Source organism: Scyliorhinus torazame, chromosome 10 (genome assembly GCF_047496885.1).
Source record: "Scyliorhinus torazame isolate Kashiwa2021f chromosome 10, sScyTor2.1, whole genome shotgun sequence".
Taxonomy (NCBI): domain Eukaryota; kingdom Metazoa; phylum Chordata; class Chondrichthyes; order Carcharhiniformes; family Scyliorhinidae; genus Scyliorhinus; species Scyliorhinus torazame.
This window is the reverse complement of record NC_092716.1, coordinates 105,747,568-105,770,926: the sequence shown is the minus strand read 5'-3', so window position 1 is coordinate 105,770,926 and position 23,359 is coordinate 105,747,568. Positions and strand designations below refer to the sequence as shown.

The window sequence follows — 23,359 nt, the reverse complement described above, 5'->3', positions numbered from 1 at the left end:
GACATGGTTCGCCGGGCTTCCCGAGCACCTCTCACATCTGTCCTCCACCCCAAAGAACCTACTCAGCCTCACCCCCGTCATATGCGCTCTATGAACCACCTTAAATTGTATCTGGCTAAGCCTGGCACACGAGGAAGAGGAATTCATTCTACTTAGGGCATCAGCCCATAGCCCCTCCTCAATCTCCTCCCCCAGCTCCTCTTCCCATTTACCCTTCAGCTCCTCTACCAAAGCCTCCCCCTCTTTTTTCATCTCCTGGTATATCGCCGACACCTTGCCCTCTCCGACCTATACACCCGAAATCACCCTGTCTTGAATCCCATGTGCCGGGAGCATCGGGAATTCCCTCACCTGCCACCACACAAACGCCCTCACTTGCATGTACCTGAAGGCATTTCCCGGGGGTAGTCCAAATTTCTCCTCCAGCGCCCCTAAGCTCGCAAACGTCCCATCGATGAACAGGTCCCCCATTCTTCTAATCCCTGCCCGATGCCAGCTCTGAAACCCCCCGTCCATCCTTCCCGGGACAAACCGATGGTTATCTCTGATCGGGGACCACACCGAGGCTCCCATCGCACCACTGTGCCGTCTCCACTGCCCCCAGATCTTTAGCGTTGCCGCCACCACCGGACTCGTGGTGTACCTTATCGGCGAGAGCGGCAGCGGTGCCGTCACCAGCGCCTCCAGGCTCGTTCCTTTCCAGGACGCCATCTCCAACCTCTTCCACGCCGCCCCCTCTCCCTCCATCACCCACTTACAGATCATCGCCACGTTGGCTGCCCAGTAGTAGCGACCCAAGTTCGGCAACGCCAGCCCTCCTCTATCTCTGCTACGCTCCAGGAACCCCCTCCTTACCCTCGGGGTCTTACTCGCCCACACAAATCCCATAATGCTCCTGCTTACCCTCTTAAAGAAGGCCTTAGTAATCATAATTGGGAGGCATTGAAAAACAAAAAGAAACCTCGGGAGGACCACCATTTTAATCGACTGTACCCTGCCCGCCAGCGAGAGTGGCAACATGTCCCACTTTTTAAAATCCTCCTCCATCTGTTCCACCAGCCGCGTCAAATTGAGTTTGTGCAGGGCCCCCCAGCTCCTAGCTACCATTAATCTCCAAGTATCGAAAGCTCCTTTCCGCCCTCCTCAACGGTAGGTCATCTATCCCTCTTCCTGATCCCCCGGATGCACCACAAAGAGCTCGCTCTTTCCCACATTGAGCTTATAGCCCGAAAAGTCTCCAAACTCCCTTAGGATCTGCATGACCTCAACCATCCCCTCCACTGGATCCGCCACAGACAGCAACAGGTCATCTGCGTACAGTAACACTCGATGTTCCTCTCCCCCTCGAACCACCCCCTTCCATTTCCCCGACTCCCTTAACGCCATGGCCAAAGGTTCCATTGCTAATGCGAACAGCAGAGGGGACAGGGGGTCTCGTCCCTCGATACAGCCGGAAATACTCCAACCTCCGCCGGTTCGTGACCACACTCGCCACCGGGGCTTTATACAGGAGCTTAACTTTTGTAAGGGCCACGAAGAATCCAGCACGAGTTTTAAGGCTACAAAGTAATAACATTTATTTACTATAACATATATACATAACAGCAGCAGTAACTTCCCTTGCTACATACTCCTTCCTGCTGGTTCCTGAACTGGCCAGCTTTATTTATACTAGGAGTTTACTAGTGGTTTCTCCGCCCCCCTCATTGGGGAAGCTCATACTCCCACAGGATTGTGGGATAGTCATTAGTCCCCAGCCAATGGTAAGTAGGCAGGTTATAACATTGACCCAACTAATAAACCCTCCCCCGAACCCAAACCTCCTCAACACTTCCCAGAGATACTCCCACTCTACCCGATCAAAGGCCTTCTCCGCGTCCATAGCTGCCACTATCTCCGCCTCTCCCTCCACCGATGGCATCATTATCACATTTAGGAGCCTTCGCACATTGGTATTTAGCTGCCTGCCCTTTATGAATCCCGTCTGGTCCTCCTGAATCACCCCCGGGTATCAATCCTCGTAGCCAACATTTTTGCCGGCAACTTAGCATCCACGTTGAGGAGCGAGATCGGTCTATACGATCAACGTTGCAGTGGGTCCTTATCCCGCTTCAAGATCAAAGAGATCGTCGCCTCCGACATTGTCGGGGGCAGGGTCCCCCCCTCCCTTGCTTCATTGAAGGTCCTTACCAGCAACGGGGCTAACAGGTCTACATATTTCCTATAAAACTACACCGGGAACCGATCCGGCCCCGGGGCCTTCCCCGCCTGCATGCTCCCCAGTCCTTTAACCAGCTCCTCCACCCCAATTGGCGCCCCCAAACCAGCCACCTCCTGCTCCTCCACCCTCGGGAACCTCAGTTGGTCCAAGAATCATCGCATCCCCTCTTTTCCCCCTGGGGGCTGGGACCTATACAGCTCCTCGTAAAAGGCTTTGAATGCCTCATTCACTTTCCCTGCCCTCCGCACCGTAGTTCCCCTGCCATCCTTGACTCCACCTATTTCCCTCGCTGCCATCCTACGGAGCTGATGTGCCAGCATCCGACTCGCCTTCTCCCCGTATTCATATATCGCCCCCTATGCCTTCCTCCACTGTGCCTCTGCCTTCCCGGTGGTCAACAGGTCGAACTCCGTCTGGAGACTTTGTCTCTCCCTGTGCAGTCCCTCATCAGGGGCCTCTGCATATCTCCTGTCCACCCTTAAAATCTCCCCCACTAACCTCTCCCTTTCCCTGCCCTCTCTCTTCACCCTATGAGCCCTGATGGAGATTAACTCTCCCATGACCACCACCTTCAGCGCCTCCCATACTACTCCCACCTGCACCTCCCCGTTGTCGTTAGCCTCCAGATACCTTTCAATACACCCCCGCACCCTCCCGCACACTTCCTCATCTGCCAGCAGTCCCACATCCAACCTCCACAATGGGCGTTGGTCCCTCTCCTCCCCCAGCTCTAGCTCCATCCAGTGCGGGGCATGGTCTGAAATGGCTATGGCCGAATACTCCGTTCCCTCCACTTTCGGGATCAAAGCCCTGCCCAGAACAAAAAAATCTATCCGGGAGTAGGCCTTATGTACGTGGGAGAAAAAAGAAAATTCTCTGGCCAAAAGCCTGGCTAATCTCCACGGATCTACTCCCCCATCTGGTCCATAAACCCCCTAAGCACCTTGGCCACAGCCGGCCTCTTCCCCGTCCTAGATCTGGAACGATCTAATGCTAGGTCCAGCACCGTGTTAAAATCCCCACCCATTATCAAGCTCCCTATCTCCAAGTCTGGAATACGCCCCAACATCCGTTTCATGAATCCAGCATCGTCCCAGTTCGGGGCATATACATTCACCAGTACCACCTCCATCTCCTGCAACCTACCACTCACCATCACATATCGGCCTCCATTGTCCGCTACTATGTCCCCACCAATGTTTCCACCCCCCTATTCTTCACATCCAGCCCCGAATAACCTGAAGTGATCTGCCACCTTCAGATGTGTCTCCTGAAGCATGACCACGTCTGCCTCCAGTCCCTTTAGGTGCGCGAACACTCAGGCCCTCTTAACCGGCCCATTTAGGCCTCTCACATTCCACGTGATCCCCCCCGCTGCCGACTAGCCACCTCCTATCTTAGGCCAGTCCCGTGCTCGCGCCTCCCGCACCCTCCAGACCCCCAGGCGGGGAACCCCCATCCCGACCACCTCTTCCATTTTCAGTTCCCCCTCGGACAGTGCATCAGCAACCCTTATGCCCCCCCCCCCCCCCCGCTAGATCCGCATCTAGCATTTTTGCTCCCCCATATTACTTCCGTGAGTCAGCTGACTTCTGCTGACCCCGGCTTCCCCCGACTTCCCGTTGATCTCCCCGTGTGGGAGTCTCTCCTCCTCCTTGCCTTCCTCCATCCCCCCCCCCTTTTAGCGCGGGAAAAAGCCCACACTTTCCTCAGCCAGCCCCGCCCCCTATGGTGCAGCTCCTGTTGCGACCATCATCCCACCTCCCTCCAGGACCGATGCCCACATTCCCCATCATCTCGTCTACAGAAAAGAAAAGAAAAAAGAAAAGGGGAATTTTAACCAGAACTCTACCCACATCCCCATCCATCATCCCACCCATGATATATTCTTTACCCATATTTACAACCCCGTATACAACCAACATCTCCCCCCACAACCACATCCCCTCAGTTCGAGTCCAATTTTTCCGTCTGAATAAAGGTCCAAGCCTCTTCTGGCGTTTCAAAATAATGGTGTCGGTCCTGATAAGTGACCCACAGTCGCTCAGGCTGCAGCATGCCGAACCTGGCTCTTTTTTTATGCAGCACCGCCTTGGCCTGGTTGAAGCCAGTTCTCCTCCTTGCCACCTCCGCGCTCCAATCCTGGTAAACTCTGATCACCGCATTCTCCCATCTACTGCTCCGCACCTTGGCCCATCTCAGAACACTTTCTTTGTCCGTGAAGCGATGGAACCTTGCCACTATCGCCCTTGGCGGCTCATCAGCCTTGGGTCTCCTCGCCAAGACCCGGTGAGCCCCTTCCAGCTCCAAGGGGGCTCGGAGAGGCCTCCGCACCCATCAGCGAATGGAGCATCATACTCACATACGCCCCAGCATCAGCTCCCTCCATTCCTTCGGGGAGACCCAGAATCCGGAGATTCTTCCTCCTCGACCTGTTCTCCAGGACCTCCTGTGCACCGCCTCGTGCGCCACTAGGAGAATATGCAAACTCCACATGGGGCCGGGATCGAATCTGGGTCCTCAGCACCGTGCTAACCACTGCACCACCGTGCCACCCCAGAACGTTCTTGAAGGGGCAGTTGAATGGACTCTGTTAATAATGGAGACTTCTTCAAGGCTTCCAAGGCTTAGGCAGGGTTGCAAGTGGGGGTGAGGGTTCCATGGATGTTTTGGTCAGGTTTTTATTCAAAGCGCTCTGGGAATACAGGACTGTGTACCTTTCTGGAGCTCAGCGACAGTAGTGAGTGACTGAGCAATGGTTGGAAGACAGTGAGGGGGGCCTTGTTTTCAACCATGCTCAGAAATTAATACACCATTGGTAAGGAAGGTATGCTAAAGTTATATGGAACGCCGGTTAGGCCTCAGCTGGAATATTGTGATTAGATCTGAGCACCAGAGTTTCAGAAGGATGTCAAGAGGATGCAGAGGAGATTTACTCGAATGGTACCAGGGATGAGAGGCTCCAGTTATGTGGAGAGACTGGAGAAGCTAAGGTTATTCTCGTTTAAAACGGAGAAGGTTAAGGGGAGTTTTAATGATTTAAGATAAATTGGTAAGCGAGGCAGAGCAGGAAATGAGAATATTTATTCACAGCGAGTTGTTGTGATCTGGGACCATAAGACATAGGAGCGGAAGTAAGGCCATTCGGCCCATCAAGTCCACTCCACCATTCAATCATGGCTGATTTCAACTCCATTTACCCGCTCTCTCTCCATAGCCCTTAATTCCTCGAGAAATCAAGAATTTATCAACTTCTGTCTTCAAGACACTCAACGTCCCGGCCTCCACCGCCCTCTGTGGCAATGAATTCCACAGACCCACCACTCTCTGGCTGAAGAAATTTCTCCTCATCTCTGTTCTAAAGTGACTCCCTTTTATTCTAAGGCTGTGCCCCCGGGTCCTAGTCTCCCCTGCTAATGGAAACAACTTCCCTACATCCACCCTATCTAAGCCATTCATTATCTTGTAAGTTTCTATTAGATCTCCCCTCAAGCTCCTAAACTCCAATGAATATAATCCCAGGATCCTCAGACGTTCATCGTATGTTAACGTGTGGCTGAAAGGTTGTCAATTCAATAGGAGCTTTCAAAAGGGGATTTTTGAAGTATTTGAAGAGGAAAAACAATGTAGACCCATGAGGAAGTAAGTGGGCAGTGTCAACCTGGGCTTGTGTCAATCTGAAGAAGATTTCCTCCTCTTGAGGTTTGATGCTTGCCCCGGACTTGATGCTCATTGGGTGAACCGGGCACCTTTGTGTTGAAGGTCCAGGCTATGCGCCCTGAGTGGAGAACTGTGAAAGTCACACGGTGTCAGACGGTTACTGCACCAACCTATATGGATGGCCCAAAGGACCCCAATGGAAAACCCCGGTGTGAGGGTGGGGCATGCTGGGGGTGGGTTGGGACAGGTTGGGGAGAGTCTCTGCCTGGTTTACCCTGATGCATTTAGCCGTCGAGCCCAGCTCAGCATGCAGGCACTCTAAAGCAATCCCAGTCCCTGCCCCCAGACCAATGGTGGAGCCTGGTGCCTTGTTTGGCCTGGTGATCTTTGTTACGACATCCTGGGCTAGTGCGCGGTCAATTCCAGCCCCACTTGCTCCGGAGCTATATCACAAGTAAATTAACCAATAATTCTTAGAAAAATACCTGAAGTCTTTGGCCCTTGGCTGTCCAATAATTACAGTCACCAGGTTTGTAAGTTTAAACACAATCACTGTTTATTTATAACAGAAATTATAATTAAATCTGCAGCCATTACAACTGGTTAACTATTTTTTAATTATTAATTTCCCCCGTTATATCTCTTTCCCCCCCCCTCCCCCCCCCCCCCCCCCCCCCACCCAACCCTCTATATATACACACACACACGACAGACAAACACAGAGGGGACGAAACGGGTGAAAAAATATAAGTAAACGAGAAAAAGAGTATGTTGTTTCAGATGAGTGTTTCCAGTGCTTTACTCCTGTTCAAACCTCTTTCAGTTCGAGGTTTTTACTGTCGGTTCATTCTGTAATTTCAGGAATACAGCACTCACAGTCTTTCTGGAGTGAGAAAGAGAGCCCTGGTCTTTTTCTAGCAGGCTGTAATGGTTTTCCTGCAGATTCATTCATTCATCCAGGCTCTCTGCAGATTCAGGTCTTTATGGGCGAGGGTGAAAAAGCAGGTCATTGTCTTTCCGTGTCCAGGAGTCAAACTGAGCTCCTTGGGACTCTAAAAAAACAGGACAGGATCCAATCACCCGCCTGCTACCGGGCAGAGCCTTTTGGGCCAATTCACTGGCCCCCAGCCAATCAATCAAACAGAGTCCCAGCTCATCTCTCACTCTGGTGCTGAAAGGTTTGAAGCCCCTGTTCAACTAGCAGAGTGTTGTTTCCTCATTCTCTTTGCTGTTTGACTTAAAGATATGTTTCCATTAATCATCCATGAATCAAAAATGATAGCGGCAAAATAAAAGAAAGGGGAAATAAGGGAATGAACAGAAAGGACCCTTCCATCGATGTGAGGATTTTGAAGGTACTGGCCAAGCTGATAATGGGGAAAGGAAGGGGTGCATGTGGGGGAATGTGCGACTGTCACTCTCAGAACTTAATAACCGTCTTTTTAATTTGTTACAGAATCGACACGAAATTAAGAATGGCAGTATATTGCGCCTGACTACAGCTCCTGTAAGTGCCCCATGGGGGGACCACTGCCTTTTACCAAGAATGTAAAGTCTAGAATATAAAAGAAATGTCCTTTACAACCATCAACCCCGTTCATTTGCCTCTATCGCACCCTTTTCACATCTTCTCCAGATATGGAGAGCATTAAAATCTTCAATTTCTGCAACGCTTTCAACATAGCAAAGCATAAAGAGGTACTTCACTGAAACATTGTCAAACAAGGTATGGCACTGAGTCCCAGGAGGCGATATTAGGTCAGGTGACCAAAATCTTGCCCATAGAGGTAGATTTTGAGAAGCGTCTTAAAGGAGAAGGACGGGACATGGAGGGAATTCCAGACCTTGGGGCCTAGGCAGCTGAAGGCAGCAGTGATGGAATTTGGGGAAGGCAGAATTAGAGGAGTGCCGATATCTCTGCGGGTTATGGGACTGGAGGAGATTACAGAGAACCGAAGGTGTGAGGCTCTGGAGGGATTTGATAACCAGGATGAGAACTTTCGAAACAAGTTGTTGGATCAGGGTCGTCCCAGGAGACGATGCCAGTGAGCACAGGGGACATTCTCATTGCCACAGATTATCGAGTAACAGTCCAGAACAATCCACGTTTCGCCGGGATCCCACCCGACCTGCTCAGCACCTACCTCAGGAGAGTCTCCATCTGGGAGTCCTTGACTACCTGCTATCTTCCACCATCCTATACTTGTGTACGAGCTAGCCTTCGCTTCAGATGCAGGTCCAGGTGGTGAGCTATTTGGTTGTTTGCTCAGCATGTCTGGTCCTGCTGAGGCCTGTTGAAGCCGCTTCCTGAGAGTCATGGACTGAGCTCAGCTCTAGTTCTGGTTTGTGTGACCTACAGTGGCTCCTGGCTAAGGAACACCCCAATTTTAAAACACTTATCCTTTTTTTTTTAAAATATGTTTTATTGAAATTTTTTTCCCAAACAACAATTTTTCCCCTCTTACAAAGCAAACGCAACAATAACAATACAGAAATTTTTAACAATACACAAGTAACAAAACCCCATTATCTTTGACCTAAACTAAACTAAAACCCCCTCCCCCCCCCCCTTCCCCCTGGGTTGCTGCTGCTGGTCATCTGTCTTCCCTCTAACGTTCCCCTAGGTAGTCGAGAAATGGCTGCCACCGCTTGGTGAACCCTTGAGCCGATCCTCTCAGGGCAAACTTTATCTGCTCCAGTTTAATGAACCCCGCCATATCATTTACCCAGGCCTCCAGTCCGGGGGGTTTCGCCTCCTTCCACATGAGTAGGATCCTGCGCCGGGCTACTAGGGATGCAAAGGCCACAACGTCGGCCTCTTTCGCCTCCTGCACTCCCGGCTCTTCCGCAACTCCAAATAGAGCTAACCCCCAGCCTGGTTTGACCCGGGCCTTCACCACCCGCGAAATCACTCCCGTCACTCCCTTCCAATACCCTCCAGTGCCGGGCACGCCCAAAACATATGTGCGTGGTTTGCCGGGCTCCCGCCACACCTCCCACATTTGTCCTCCACTCCAAAGAACCTGCTCAATCTTGCTCCCGTTATGTGTGCTCTATGTAGCACCTTAAATTGAATCAGGCTAAGCCTGGCGCATGAGGAAGAGGAATTTACCCTGCTTAGGGCATCAGCCCACATACCCTCCTCTATCTCCTCCCCTAGTTCTTCTTCCCACTTTCCTTTTAGTTCGCCCACCGACTCCTCCCCCTCTTCCCTCATCTCTCGGTAAATCTCTGACACCTTGCCCTCTCCGACCCACACCCCTGAAAGCACCCTGTCCTGTATCCCCTAAAACACTTATCCTTGTTTCCAACTCATCCCTCCCCATCTCAGTAAATCTGTCCCTCTCTCCGTCTCTCTCTCCCTCTCTCTCTCCTTTAAGCCATTCTCAATAAGTTAGTTCATGGTCATCTGTCTTGATGTCTCCTTATGTTGGTCCATGTAAATTTTATATTTGTTAACACTCCTGTGAAGCATCTGGTGATGGATGTTAAAGGTGGTAGATAAATACGGGTTGTTGTTGCCTAGTCTCTGTAGCCACTGAACCCGGGGAGAACCTGAATGAAAATGTGTTTGAGTATTCTCTGTCCTGTCAATGAGGGGAACGGTCAAATTCTAGATGTGGGGTTTCGGGAGCTTGCACCTGCCAACACCGCCCCCCCCCCCCTCATCGGCAGGGAGAGGGTTGGCTAACATGGCGTCCTCCTCACACTCTCACCGACTTGCTAGTAGCTGCATTCTAATGGGGCTTTGAGTCACTGCAGCAACTCCTGCCCTCTCTGCAATTCTCCCGCTTTTCCCATCTTGCTCGCTGTCTCCTGCAGCTGGTAGGTGAGACTCTCAGGAACTGGGCGTGAGAGGGTTACCACAGTCATTCGCTCCGCACTAGCTGCCTCCCCTCCCCTGGAGAAGTCCCTGACTACATACAATTTGCCTCTTCTGCCGGTGGCAGGTCTGAGCACAGAGCCCTGTTAATGTCTGTAGTGAGCCTCCTGGTGTTCGCTCGAGGTACTGCCCACTCGGTAGATAAAGCTGCTGGGGCCTGCCCCACCATTCATGGCTGAACTGACTGTGGCTTCAATTTCACTTTTCTGCCTACCTCAAATACCCTCTCACTCCCTTGTCAGACTAGGCTCTATCTGTCCCTGCTGTAAAAATATTCAGTGTCCCAGCCTCCAATGTTCTCGGGGCAGAGAGCCCCACAGACTCTCAACCCCTATGGGAGAAAAATTCTCCTCACTTCCATCCCAAGTGGAAAATCTCTTACTTTTTAAATGGTGTCACCCTAGTTCTAGTCTCTCCCACAAGAGGAACATCCTCTCCGCATCCACCCTGTCACGTCTCTTCAGAATCTTAAATATTTCAATCAGATCGCCCCTCACTCCAGGGTAAAAATAAACGTTTGCAAAATAAATATTACTTACCCCTTTTAAAAGGGTCATTGTTTTTTCAAGTAGTGGGGTCCATGAGTTGTCAGGTAGATGGGATGGGGGGGGGGGGGGGGGGGGGGCTGCGGTGTAGTGCGTGTCATCAGGGCTTCTCTGCCTCCACTGGCCTAACCCTGAAGTTGGCCAACACCCCAGTCGCACATAATCGGGGAATATTTCCAAAGTTTATTATATCATAGAATCCCTATAGCGAAGAAGGAGGCCATTCAGCCCATCTGCACCGACCCTCCTAAAGAGCACTCTACCCAGGCCCACGCCCCAGCCCTATTCTTGTATGCCCTCCTAGCCTTTGGACACTGGGGAGCAATTTAGCACAGCCAATTCACCTAACCTGCACATCATTGGAATGGGGGTGAAAACCAGAGCACCCGAAGGAAACCCACGCAGACAGGGGGAGAACATGCAAACTCCACGCAGACAGTTACCCATGAACGGTATTGAACCCGGGTACCTGGTGCTGCGAGACAGCAGTGCTAACCACTGTGCCATCCAATGACAATGGGATTATGGAACAGAAGAACCCTCTTTAGCATGGAACCAGCATCATCCATCTCAGTTACTGATCAGCAAGACTGAGAGTTGCAAGGGTGCCAGCAGGGCACTGCTTTAAGAGAAGTGGTCCCCACTCCTTCAAAAATGCATACCTTTTAAAAGGGTGATGCACAAGTGACAGGCCACGAGAAAGGTGGGCGTTGATGAAAGAGGTAAACCATTAGATCATATCTGACCGTCAAAGTTTTACTAAATGTTCATTTCAATTGAAAGTGGTGATCAGTCTAGCCTGTGGCTGGGTGTTGTTCTTTCATTAAAGGGCATGTGGGCAAGGTACTCGAGGCAAGGGTCAGGGACAGCCGGAGGTGGGTGGGGGTGGTGTAATGTGGTGGGCAGGACGGGGGGGGGGGGGGGGGTTGCTGGTGTGTGGCTGAAGTGCAGGAAACAACTTGGGGCCTGCAGCAGTTCTCTGCATCCGATTTAACTTCCTACCATTGAGAAAATATCAAGTCCTAGGCTGGGATTTTCCAGTCCTGCCCTCCACAGGACTGGAAATTTCTGCCTAACCGGTCCATCATATCTTCCATCCCACCAGCCACAGGCGTGACAGGAAATCACCGTCCTAGTTTCTGAATTACTGTGAGGCTCCTTTTAAAACACCGAGGTAGTGGAAATGTCAGAGGACTAGTAACCCGAGGACCAGGCTAAATATCCGAGGATGTGTGTTCGAATCCCACCATGGCAGGTGGTGGAAGTTTAAAATCAATTAATAAACCTGGAATTGGAAACTAGCCGCAGAAATGGTGTTGAAAAAAATGATCTGGTACACTAATGTCCTTTAGGGAAGGAAGCCTGTTGGCCTTACCTAGTCTGGCCTACATGTGATTCAGACCCACAGCAATGTGGTTGACTCTTAACTGACCTCTGAAATGGCCCAGCTAACCACTCAGTTCAAAGGGCAATCAGCGATGGACAACATCGATAGCCCATATTCCTTGAAGTTTGTTGATTTCAGGAATGCGACAGTTTCAAATGTGTCTGGTTCAGCAACAACTTGTATTTATATTTTTTATTATCATAAATAATATACCTTCAGCCTCATAAAATATCTCGAGGCCATTTCACAGGAGCATTGTCAAACAGAATTTAACGCCAAGTCGCTTGAGGAACTATGAGAGCAGGTGCCCAAACATAGAACATAGAACATAGAACAATACAGCGCAGTACAGGCCCTTCGGTCCACGATGTTGCACCGAAACAAAAGCCATCTAACCTACACTATGCCATTTTCATCCATATGTTTATCCAATAAACTTTTAAATGCCCTCAATGTTGGCGAGTTCACTACTGTAGCAGGTAGGGCATTCCACGGCCTCACTACTCTTTGCGTAAAGAACCTACCTCTGACCTCTGTTCTATATCTATTACCCCTCAGTTTAAAGTTAAGTCCCCTCGTGCCAGCCATTTCCATCCGCGGGAGAAGGCTCTCACTGTCCACCCTATCCAACCCCCTGATCATTTTGTATGCCTCTATTAAGTCTCCTCTTAACCTTCTTCTCTCCAACGAAAACAACCTCAAGTCCATCAGCCTTTCCTCATAAGATTTTCCCTCCATACCAGGCAACATCCTGGTAAATCTCCTCTGCACCCGCTCCAAAGCCTCCACGTCCTTCCTATAATGCGGTGACCAGAACTGTACGCAATACTCCAAATGCGGCCGTACCAGAGTTCTGTACAGCTGCAACATGACCTCCCGACTCCGGAACTCAATCCCTCTACCAATAAAGGCCAACACTCCATAGGCCTTCTTCACAACCCTATCAACCTGGGTGGCAACTTTCAGGGATCTATGTACATGGACACCTAGATCCCTCTGCTCATCCACACTTTCAAGAACTTTACCATTAGCCAAATATTCCGCATTCCTGTTATTCCTTCCAAAGTGAATCACCTCACACTTCTCTACATTAAACTTCATTTGCCACCTCTCAGCCCAGCTCTGCAGCTTATCTATATCCCTCTGTAACCTGCTACATCCTTCCACACTATCGACAACACCACCGACTTTAGTATCGTCTGCAAATTTACTCACCCACCCTTCTGCGCCTTCCTCTAGGTCATTGATAAAAATGACAAATAGCAACGGCCCCAGAACAGATCCTTGTGGTACTCCACTTGTGACTGTACTCCATTCTGAACATTTCCCATCAACCACCACCCTCTGTCTTCTTTCAGCTAGCCAATTTCTGATCCACATCTCTAAATCACCCTCAATCCCCAGCCTCCGTATTTTCTGCAATAGCCTACCGTGGGGAACCTTATCAAACGCTTTGCTGAAATCCATATACACCACATCAACTGCTCTACCCTCATCTACCTGTTCAGTCACCTTCTCAAAGAACTCAATAAGGTTTGTGAGGCATGACCTACCCTTCACAAAGCCATGCTGACTATCCCTGATCATATTATTCCTATCTAGATGATTATAAATCTTGTCTCTTATAATCCCCTCCAAGACTTTACCCACTACAGACGTGAGGCTCACCGGTCTATAGTTGCCGGGGTTGTTTCTGCTCCCCTTTTTGAACAAAGGGACCACATTTGCTGTCCTCCAGTCCTCTGGCACTATTCCTGTAGCCAATGATGACATAAAAATCGAAGCCAAAGGTCCAGCAATCTCTTCCCTGGCCTCCCAGAGAATCCTAGGATAAATCCCATCAGGTCCCGGGGACTTATCTATTTTCAGCCTGTCCAGAATTGCCAACACCTCTTCCCTACGTACCTCAATGCCATCTATTCTATTAGCCTGCGGCTCAGCATTCTCCTCCACAACATTATCTTTTTCCTGAGTGAATACTGCCGAAAAATATTGATTTAGTATCTCGCCTATCTCTTCAGACTCCACACACAATTTCCCATCCCTGTCCTTGACTGGTCCTACTCTTTCCCTAGTCATTCGCTTATTCCTGACATACCTATAGAAAGCTTTTGGGTTTTCCTTGATCCTTCCTTCCAAATACTTCTCATGTCCCCTCCTTGCTCGTCTTAGCTCTCTCTTTAGATCCTTCCTCGCTACCTTGTAACTATCCATCGCCCCAACTGAAACTTCACACCTCATCTTCACATAGGCCTCCTTCTTCCTCTTAACAAGAGATTCCACTTCCTTGGTAAACCACGGTTCCCTCGCTCGACGCCTTCCTCCCTGCCTGACCGGTACATACTTATCAAGAACACGCAGTAGCTGATCCTTGAACAAGCCCCACTTATCCAGTGTGCCCAACACTTGCAGCCTACTTCTCCACCTTATCCCCCCCAAGTCACGTCTAATGGCATCATAATTGCCCTTCCCCCAGCTATAACTCTTGCCCTGCGGTGTATACTTATCCCTTTCCATCATTAACGTAAACGTCACCGAATTGTGGTCACTGTCCCCAAAGTGCTCTCCTACCTCCAAATCCAACACCTGGCCTGGTTCATTACCCATAACCAAATCCAACGTGGCCTCGCCTCTTGTTGGCCTGTCAACATATTGTTTCAGTAAACCCTCCTGCACACACTGTACAAAAAACGACCCATCTATTGTACTCGAACTATATCTTTTCCAGTCAATATTTGGAAAGTTAAAGTCTCCCATAATAACTACCCTGTTACTTTCGCTCTTATCCAGAATCATCTTCGCCATCCTTTCCTCTACATCCCTAGAACTATTAGGAGGCCTATAAAAAACTCCCAACAGGGTGACCTCTCCTTTCCTGTTTCTAACTTCAGCCCATACTACCTCGGAAGAAGAGTCCCCATCTAGCATCCTCTCCGCCACCGTAATACTGCTCTTGACTAGCAGCGCCACACCTCCCCCTCTTTTGCCTCCTTCTCTGAGCTTACTAAAACACCTAAACCCCGGAACCTGCAACATCCATTCCTGTCCCTGCTCTATCCATGTCTCCGAAATGGCCACAACATCGAAGTCCCAGGTACCAACCCATGCTGCCAGTTCCCCTACCTTGTTTCGTATACTCCTGGCATTGAAGTAGACACACTTCAAACCACCTACCTGAACACTGGCCCCCTCCTGCGACGTCAAATCTGTGCTCCTGACCTCTAAACCCTCATTCTCCCTTACCCTAAAACTACAATCCAGGTTCCCATGCCCCTGCTGCATTAGTTTAAACCCCCCAAAGAGCACTAACAAATCTCCCCCCCAGGATATTTGTGCCCCTCAGGTTCAGATGTAGACCATCCTGTCTGTAGAGGTCCCACCTTCCCCAGAAAGAGCCCCAGTTATCCAGAAATCTGAATCCGTCCCGCTTGCACCATCCCTGTAGCCACGTGTTTAAATGCTCTCTCTCCCTATTCCTCATCTCACTATCACGTGGCACGGGCAACAACCCAGAGATAACAACTCTGTTTGTTCTAGTTCTGAGCTTCCACCCTAGCTCCCTGAAAGCCTGCCTGACATCCTTGTCCCCTTTCCTACCTATGTCGTTAGTGCCAATGTGGACCACGACTTGGGGCTGCTCCCCCTCCCCCCTAAGGACCCGGAAAACACGAACCGGGACATCACGTACCCTTGCACCTGGGAGGCAACATACCAAACGTGAGTCTCTCACGCTCCCACAAAATCTCCTATCTGTGCCCCTGACTATAGAGTCCCCAATTACTAATGCTCTGCTCCTCTCCCCCCTTCCCTTCTGAGCAACAGGGACAGGCTCCGTGCCAGAGGCCCGTACCCCATGGCTTACCCCTGGTAAGTCGTCCCCCCCACAAGTATCCAAAGCGGTATACTTGTTTCTCAGGGGAACGACCGCAGGGGATCCCTGCACTTGACTGCTTTTTCCCAGTCCCTCTTACAGTTACCCACCTATCTCCAATCTTTGGTGTAACTAATTCCCTGAAGCTGCTATCTATGACCCCTTCATCCTCCCGAATGATCCGAAGTTCTTCCAACTCCAGCTCCAGTTCCCTAACTCGGTCTTGGAGGAGCTGGAGATGGCAGCACTTCCTGCAGGTAAAATCAGCAGGGACACTAACTGCATCCCTCACCTCAAACATCCTGCAGGAGGAACATTGCACTCCCTTCCCTGCCATTCCTCTAACTTTCTACCAAGATCTGGCTAACAACTAAATTAAATTTTTTATAAAAAATAATAATAATACAATAAAATATGGTACTTACCTCAGACCAATGGGTTTTATTATTAGGTTAGAGGAGGAGGGCGGGTGGGAGACACTACACGTGTAGTGTCTCGGGTTTCAACTCCACCAGAATTTATTGGTGAGGGTCTTCCCAGACGTCCGCGGGTCGACTTCCTGTTCCCGCCTAAAACACTAATTAAAAAAAAAAAAATTCTCAGCTCCTGCTGAAATTGACTAACCAGCCAGCTCCACTCCCGCCGAAATCGACTGGCCTGCCCCTGCAAAGACAAGTGCTTTTAAAGGCAGACTTACCTCCCAGCAGCCACTTCCGCACTGCTCCCGCTGAAACTGACTCACCAGCTGTTCTCCCGCCGAAATCGACTGGCCTGCCCCTGCAAAGACAAGTGCTTTTAAAGGACAGACTTACCTCCCAGCAGCCACTTCCGCACTGCTCCCGCTGAAACTGACTCACCAGCTGTTCTCCCGCCGAAATCGACATTTAGTGAAAGAGGGGTAGATTTTACTGAGCAGCATAAAGGAGGAGATGGGGGCCATGGGAGAGAATCCCAGCACTTCAGGCCTCTGCAGATAGAGGCGCGACTACCAGCTGGGTTTGTTCAGGAGGTTCGGGGGTGCCAGAAGAGGCCAGAATTGGAGGAACACAGATATCCCGGAGGGTGCTAGGGCTGGAGGAGATTACAGACATCGGGAGGGGAGAGAGACCATGGAGAGATTTGATCTCCAGGATGAGAATTTTAAATTTAAGGCATTGTTGGAGTCGGAACAGGTCAGAAAGCACCTAGGTGATGTCTGAATGTTCCTGTAGCCAGAGATGCTTCCACGGATGAATGGACCTACAAGCACACACACACATCTGGGTATCCATTCTGACTCTGCTCCCTCAATAATCCTGCAATCCTGGGCAGCACGGTGGCACAGTGGGTTAGCCCTGTTGTCTCACGGCGAAGAGGTCCCAGGTTCGATCCTGGCTCTGGGTCACTGTTTGTGTGGAATTTGAACATTCTCCCCATGTTTGCGTGGGTTTTGCCCCCACAACCCAAAGATGTGTAGGGTAGGTGGATTGGCCACCCTAAATTGCCCCTTAATTGGAAAAATGAATTCGACACTCTAAAAATTATAATAAATAAATAAATAACCCTGCAATCCCCCGTTTCATGGGTCCCGTGGTAAATTGTAGAAGTTGCCTCTTCATCTGTTTCTGTTCCTGCCCCAGGGTCGAGAAGCTGAGAATCTCTACACTGGCATCCAGAGCGGTAACTACGACATACGTTCTCGGTCACTGAGTGGACTGGCCGTTCTCTCCAAGGACATCACCTTCGCCCAGGAGTTCATCAGTAAGGATGGGATCGCTGTGTTGGTCCACATTGTAGAGAATGGCAATGAGTGAGTAGGAAGCTTGGCTCCATGACTAGACATTCTGAGTGCTCGCAGGACAGGGAAAGGAAGAGGAGTTTTATTTATATTACTGACCTCCTCAGAAGATGACAAAGTGCTTTGCACCCAATAGAGTAATGTTTGAAGCTCGTTGGCTGTTGTAAGGTAGGAATGTGACGGCCAATTTGTGCACAGTAAGCTCCCACAAACAGCAAATGTGGTGATGACCGCGCCATCTCTCTTACCGCTGTTGGCTGCAGGATTGGTTAACAACACCCGGGAGATCTCCACTGTTCATGCAAAATAGCCCATTTGCCTGGACCAGCAGAGGGGCCTTCAGTTTAACGTCTCCTCTGAGAGACGATACCTTCAAGAGCGCAGCACTCCCTCGGTACCACTATAGGGTATCGGCCTAGAGTTTGCAACCTGGAATAGGGCTTGAACCCCCACAACCTTGTGATTCTGAGGGGGTGAGCGAGCCACCCGCTAAGCCAAGGCTGACACCGGAGTGCCATCGTATCCTGCCCCCGGGCTCAGGGCAATACCATTAATTAGCCTGTGCGGTTACCATGTCAGTGGGACACATTATTGCTGAGGAGGTGTCGCGGAGGGAAAGTCACCCATGAACCTGTTTACTCTTTGAACTTCTAAGTTAAAAATGGCAATGTGACCAATGTGCTTGCCAAGACTTGAATCCAGACCGGTTTCCACAAGCACAAATCGAGGTTGAAGTGAGACTTTGAATGCGAGGTTATCGTGGAAAGGAGTTAACAAAATTAGTCTCTCTGAGCACCAGAACCACCTCATTTCAGGACACGGTCAGTGGCATCAAACACCCAACTTCCTTGTTCGCTGGTTGTCAGTCACCAAGAATAAGCAATAACAGGTGGCTGTTGAAGTCGGTTCGATGGAATAGACTGGGGCTCTTTTCTATGGAAAGAGAAGGCCAAGAGATGTCGTGATAAATGGTTGTTGAAATTATGTCAGAATTTAAAGAGTTGAAATGGAGAGAGTGGGGCAGCGCGGTGGCCTAGTGAGTTAGCACAACTGCCTCACGGCGCTGAGGTCCCAGGTTTGATCCCAGCTCTGGGTCACTGTCCGTGTGGAGTTTGCACATTCTCCCCGTGTCTGCGTGGGTTTCGCCCCCACAACCCAAAAATGTGCAGGCTAGGTGGATTGGCCACGCTAAATTGCTCCTTAATTGGAAAAAATAATTGGGTAATTTAAATTTTTTTTTAAAAGAAAAAAAAAGAAATAGAGCGAGTGTGTCCACTTGTGGGTGAATCCAGACTAAGGGTCACGAGTGTAAAATAAACACCTAATAATTCAAAAGAAACCTCTTCTGCTCAAAGAGTAGTTAAAAGGTGGAACTCGCAATGGGATGGTTGGAGATGAGCAACATGCTGTTGTTGTTGGCGTATCCTCACACCTATGTACTGGGTTTTTTTTTTACCCTTTTGGGGAATAGTGGGGGAAGTGGCGGAAGGATTCCTGAGCTGGTTAGTGGTCTGTTGAACTGTGTTGAATGTTCCTTTCATGGCCTACAATTCCTGGCTTTGGGCTCAAACCCAGAGCTTCTGGTCCAGCAGTAGGGGCACAACCACTGTGCCACAAGGCTTCCTAACGTTACTGTAAGTAACTAAAGTCACCATATTCCCAGAGGCTGCTTTCCCCTCTGAGGGGGAGAGCTAACTGGTGGTGATTTTATAAATTTAGATTACCCAATTCTTTTTTTCCAATTAAGGGGCAATTTTGCATGGCCAATTCACCTACACTGCACATATTTTGGGTTGTGGGAGTGAGACCCACACAGACACGGGGGGAATATGCAAACTCGACACGGACAGTGACCCGGGACCCGGATCGAACCCAGGGCCTCGGTGCTAACAACTGCGCCACCATGCAGCCCCGACTGGTGGGGATTTAACCTGAGGATCATCGAACCTCAGGTGAGGGGCAATATTGAGAAGGCAGGGTCTTCATGAATAACCTCAGCCGGTACGGGAATTGAACCCACGCTGCTGGCCTTGTTCTGCATCGCAAACCAGCTGTCCAGCCAACTGAGCTAAACCGGCCGCTGTTTCTGTAGATGATCAGTCAATGAGGGAGAAAGGAGAGAAAAGGCATGTTAAAGGTGAAGTAGGGGTGGGAGGAGACTTGTGCGGAGCTGAAACGCCAGGGATTTATGGTCCGTTCATTTTCAACGGGCTTCTCCACTCCCATTGCGGTGCATCGGAGATTTGGCTGAGCGCCAAATACTCTGTCCTCGCTAGCAGCGGTACTCCCGGCTCAGATTGCCTCTGTCTGTGCTGTAGGAGTTATACAGTACCTTTTTAAAAAAGATTTAGAGTACCCAATTCGTTTTTTCCAATTATGGGGCAATTTAGCATTGCCAATCTACCTATCCTGCACATCTTTGGGTTGTGGGTAGGGCAGCACGGTGGCACAGTGGTTAGCATTGCTGCCTACGGCGCTGAGGACCCAGGTTCGAATCCCGGCCCTGGGTCACTGTCCATGTGGAGTTTGCACGTTTTCTCCGTGTGTCTGCTTGGGTTTCACCCCCACAACCCAAAGCTGTGCAAGTTAGGTGGTTTGGCCATGCTAAATTGCCCCTTAATTGGAAAAAATAATTGGGTACTCTAAATTTATTGGGGAAAAAAAAAAAATCTTTGGGTTGTGGGGGCGAAACCCACACAAACACGGGGAGAATGTGCAAACTCCACTCGGACAGTGACCCAGAGCTGGGATCGAACCTGGGACCTCGGCGCCGTGAGGCAGCAGCACTTACCACTGTGCCACCACGCTGCCCTGACAGTATCTTCTAGCTCGTTCACAAAGGAGTTAAATAGACCAGACAGGCGGTGGCGGCTATGAAGGAGTAAGTCACACATTTACTCCCGCTCTGGTCGGACTTTTGGACCTTTTCCCCCGATTTTCGACCAGACTTGAATTGTAAAACTGATGACAGAAGCAATTGTGTACTGAATTCCCACTTTGGTGCATGGAGAGAAGGACTAGAAGTGCTCATAAAGGCAGAAACATAAATACAGAGAAGGCTTGGGCTGAAGCTGCAGCAGGAAACAGCATGGCGGAGGACTCGGACCTCTGGTTTGTCGACCCAATGGTTAGCGGAGCAGTTGATGCAAGTTATTCAGGAAGGCTTTGCTAAGCAGAAACGGACTGCTTGGACCCGATAAAAGTGTCAATTGAGCGGCTGGAGCTTAGATTGGATGCCGAAGATCGGGCGATCCAGAAAGTAGAGAAGGCTGAGCAGGAGGAACATCAAACTGCAGTGGAGATGGAGGTGGGGATGCTGAGAGACCAGCAGAAAAGGCTCCTGGAGAAGGTGGAGGACCTAGAGAATAGTCCCGCCGGCAGAACTTGAGAATCGTTGGGCTCCCGGAGTGGTCCGAAGGAGCGGACGCTGGCAATACATAGCTGCTGGGGGGGGGGTCATTCTCCCGACCCTTGGAGGTGGACAGGGATCACAGAGCGCTCGCGACAAAGCCGCGAATGGGAGACCCCCCGAGGGCAATGGTGGAGATTCCACAGGTACTTGGATCAGGAGCGCATTCTACAGTGGGCCAAGCAGGCACGGAGCTGTAAGTGGGACAACCGTATCCAGCGGTTTTACCAAGACCTGAATGTGGAGGTGGCCAGGAGAAGAGCAGGCTTCAACCAGATTAGGTCTGTCCTTTTTAAGAAAAAGGTCAAGTTCGGACTGTTGTATCCAGCCCGTCGGTCACGCACGAGGAACAGCACTTTTATTTTGAATTGCATGAGGACGCGCTGGACTTCGCGAGAAAGAAAGGACTGGTGGTGGACTGAGAACTTTTGAACTTTGCTGCAACGTTCTTGGTTTTTTTTCTGTTCTTTTTTTTTAAGTTTCTAATTTTTCGTTTTGTGGAAGCTTTTTGTAATGCCTTTTGCATTGATTTGGGACCAGCGGTAGAGTTGAGTGAGTTCTCATAGAATTTACAGTGCAGAAGGAGGCCATTCGGCCCATCGAGTCTGCACCGGCTCTTGGAAAGAGCACCCTACCCAAGGTCAACACCTCCACCCTATTCCCATAACCCAGTAACCCCACCCAACACTAAGGGCAATTTTGGACACTATGGGCAATTTATCATGGCCAATCCACCCAACCCGCACATCTTTGGACTGTGGGAGGAAACCGGAGCACCCGGAGGAAACCCACGCACACACGGGGAGGATGTGCAGACTCCGCACAGACAGTGACCCAAGCCGGGAATCGAACCTGAGACCCTGGAGCTGTGAAGCATTTGTGCTGTCCACAATGCTACCGTGCTGCCCGTTGAGGTTTTCATTTGCACTGTTGGGGGACGGAGGTGTGCTTGTTTAGTTCTTGGTGTTTTTCTGTCGGGCAATTGTGTGGGGATTGTTTGGTGTTGGAGTATGTTTGTATGAGCTGGTGGGGAGGGAACAATAGGTGGGAGACTATCCGGCGCCAGGGATGGGGGCCACCAAGCTAGCTGGGCAGGCTAGCTCAATGAAGCGCAGTGGGGGGGTGCATATGTTCAGTTTATTAAAGGGGTTGGGTTACAGAGGGTTGTTACTGGGGGGGGGGGGAAGAGGGGGGTAAATGCTCTGCTGACGAGGGAGGGACTTGGGCTAAGGGACAGAGAGGAAGTTGGGGGCGGAGGCTGCCTGGGGGCAGACCGGTGGAGGAGCGGAGCATGGGCTGGAGTTTGGGCCCAAAAAAGGGGATGGCTGATCGGCGAAGGGGGTGACAATGAGCCCCCCAACTAGGCTGATCACCTGGAATGTTCGAGGGTTAAATGGGCCGGTCAAGAGGGCACGTGTGTTCGCGCATCTTAGGGGACTGAAGGTGGACGTGGTAATGTTGCAGGAGACGCACCTTAGAGTAACTGACCAGATTAGATTGAAGAATGGCTGGCTCAGTTAGGTCTTTCACTCTGGACTAGACTCAAAGACTACAGGGGTCGCGATCCTGATCAATAAGCGGGTGATGTTTGAAGCGGGTAGAATAGTCTCGGATGTGGGAAATCGGTACATTATGGTCAGTGGGAAACTGAAGGGGGTGCAGGTGGTATTAGTGAATGTGTATGTGCCAAATTGGGACGATGTGGAGTTTATAAAGAGGATGCTGGGGAAGATACCGGACCTGGACTTGGACAGGTTGGTCATGGGAGGGGACTGCAACACAGTTATTCACCCTGGCTTGGACCGGTCAAGCCCGAAAAAGGGCAGGGTGCCAGCAATGGCAAAGGAACTAAAAGGGTTCATGGAGCAGATGGGGGAGGGGGGGGGGGGGGGTGAACCCATGGAGATTTGGGCAGCCGAGGGTGAAGGAGTTCGCCTTCTACTCACACGTGCATAAAGTGTACTCCCGGATTGATTTCTTTATTTTGAGCAGGGCCTTACTGGCAGGGGTGGTGGACACAGGGTATTTGGCGATCACAATCTCACACCATGCTCCACACTGGGTTGACCTGCAGGTTAGTAAAGACAGTAACCAGCGCCTGCAATGGAGGTTAGATGTGGGACTTTCGGCTGAGGAAATGTATTGTGTGGTGATGTGCATCAATATAAATGCATGTAGGCTAGCTAGACACTAGAGGGAGCACCAGTGACATCACACACACACACTCAACCAATAGATCAGGTAGATAGGACATGACCAATGGACATTCACGATACACACGGAGGTGACACGACCACAGGGGGGCATTACACCAACCCATATATAAAGGACACCACACACATGATCTGCCTCTTTCCAGTGGAGACAGTCAGTGAGTAGAGACACAGGGTTGATTCAATATTAGACCCACCACGTGGATTGCAGCAGCTGGTTAGTCAATCTGCGTAGCTATAGTAGGATTAGCAGTAGTGTTGAACCCGAGTAATAGAAGTGTAAATAGTTTAATAAACGTGTTGAAGTTATCTCCATGTCTGAACCTTCCTTTGTCAAGTGCACCACAAGGAAGCCGCTTATATTACTACTACAACAGAACAAATCATGGTACC

The 23,359-nt window shown here is 50.3% G+C and overlaps 1 protein-coding gene across 2 annotated transcripts in view; it reads left to right on the top strand.

Moving 5' to 3' along the window:
- Positions 1–23,359, top strand: part of elmo3 (engulfment and cell motility 3) — a 248,612-nt gene that overhangs the window by 78,156 nt on the left and 147,097 nt on the right. For both annotated transcript variants that reach the window (XM_072518566.1, XM_072518567.1), the window contains exons 5-6: positions 7,338–7,388; positions 17,187–17,356. In XM_072518566.1, the coding sequence (XP_072374667.1) occupies positions 7,338–7,388; positions 17,187–17,356 (221 nt within the window). The remainder of the gene's footprint in view (positions 1–7,337; positions 7,389–17,186; positions 17,357–23,359) is intronic.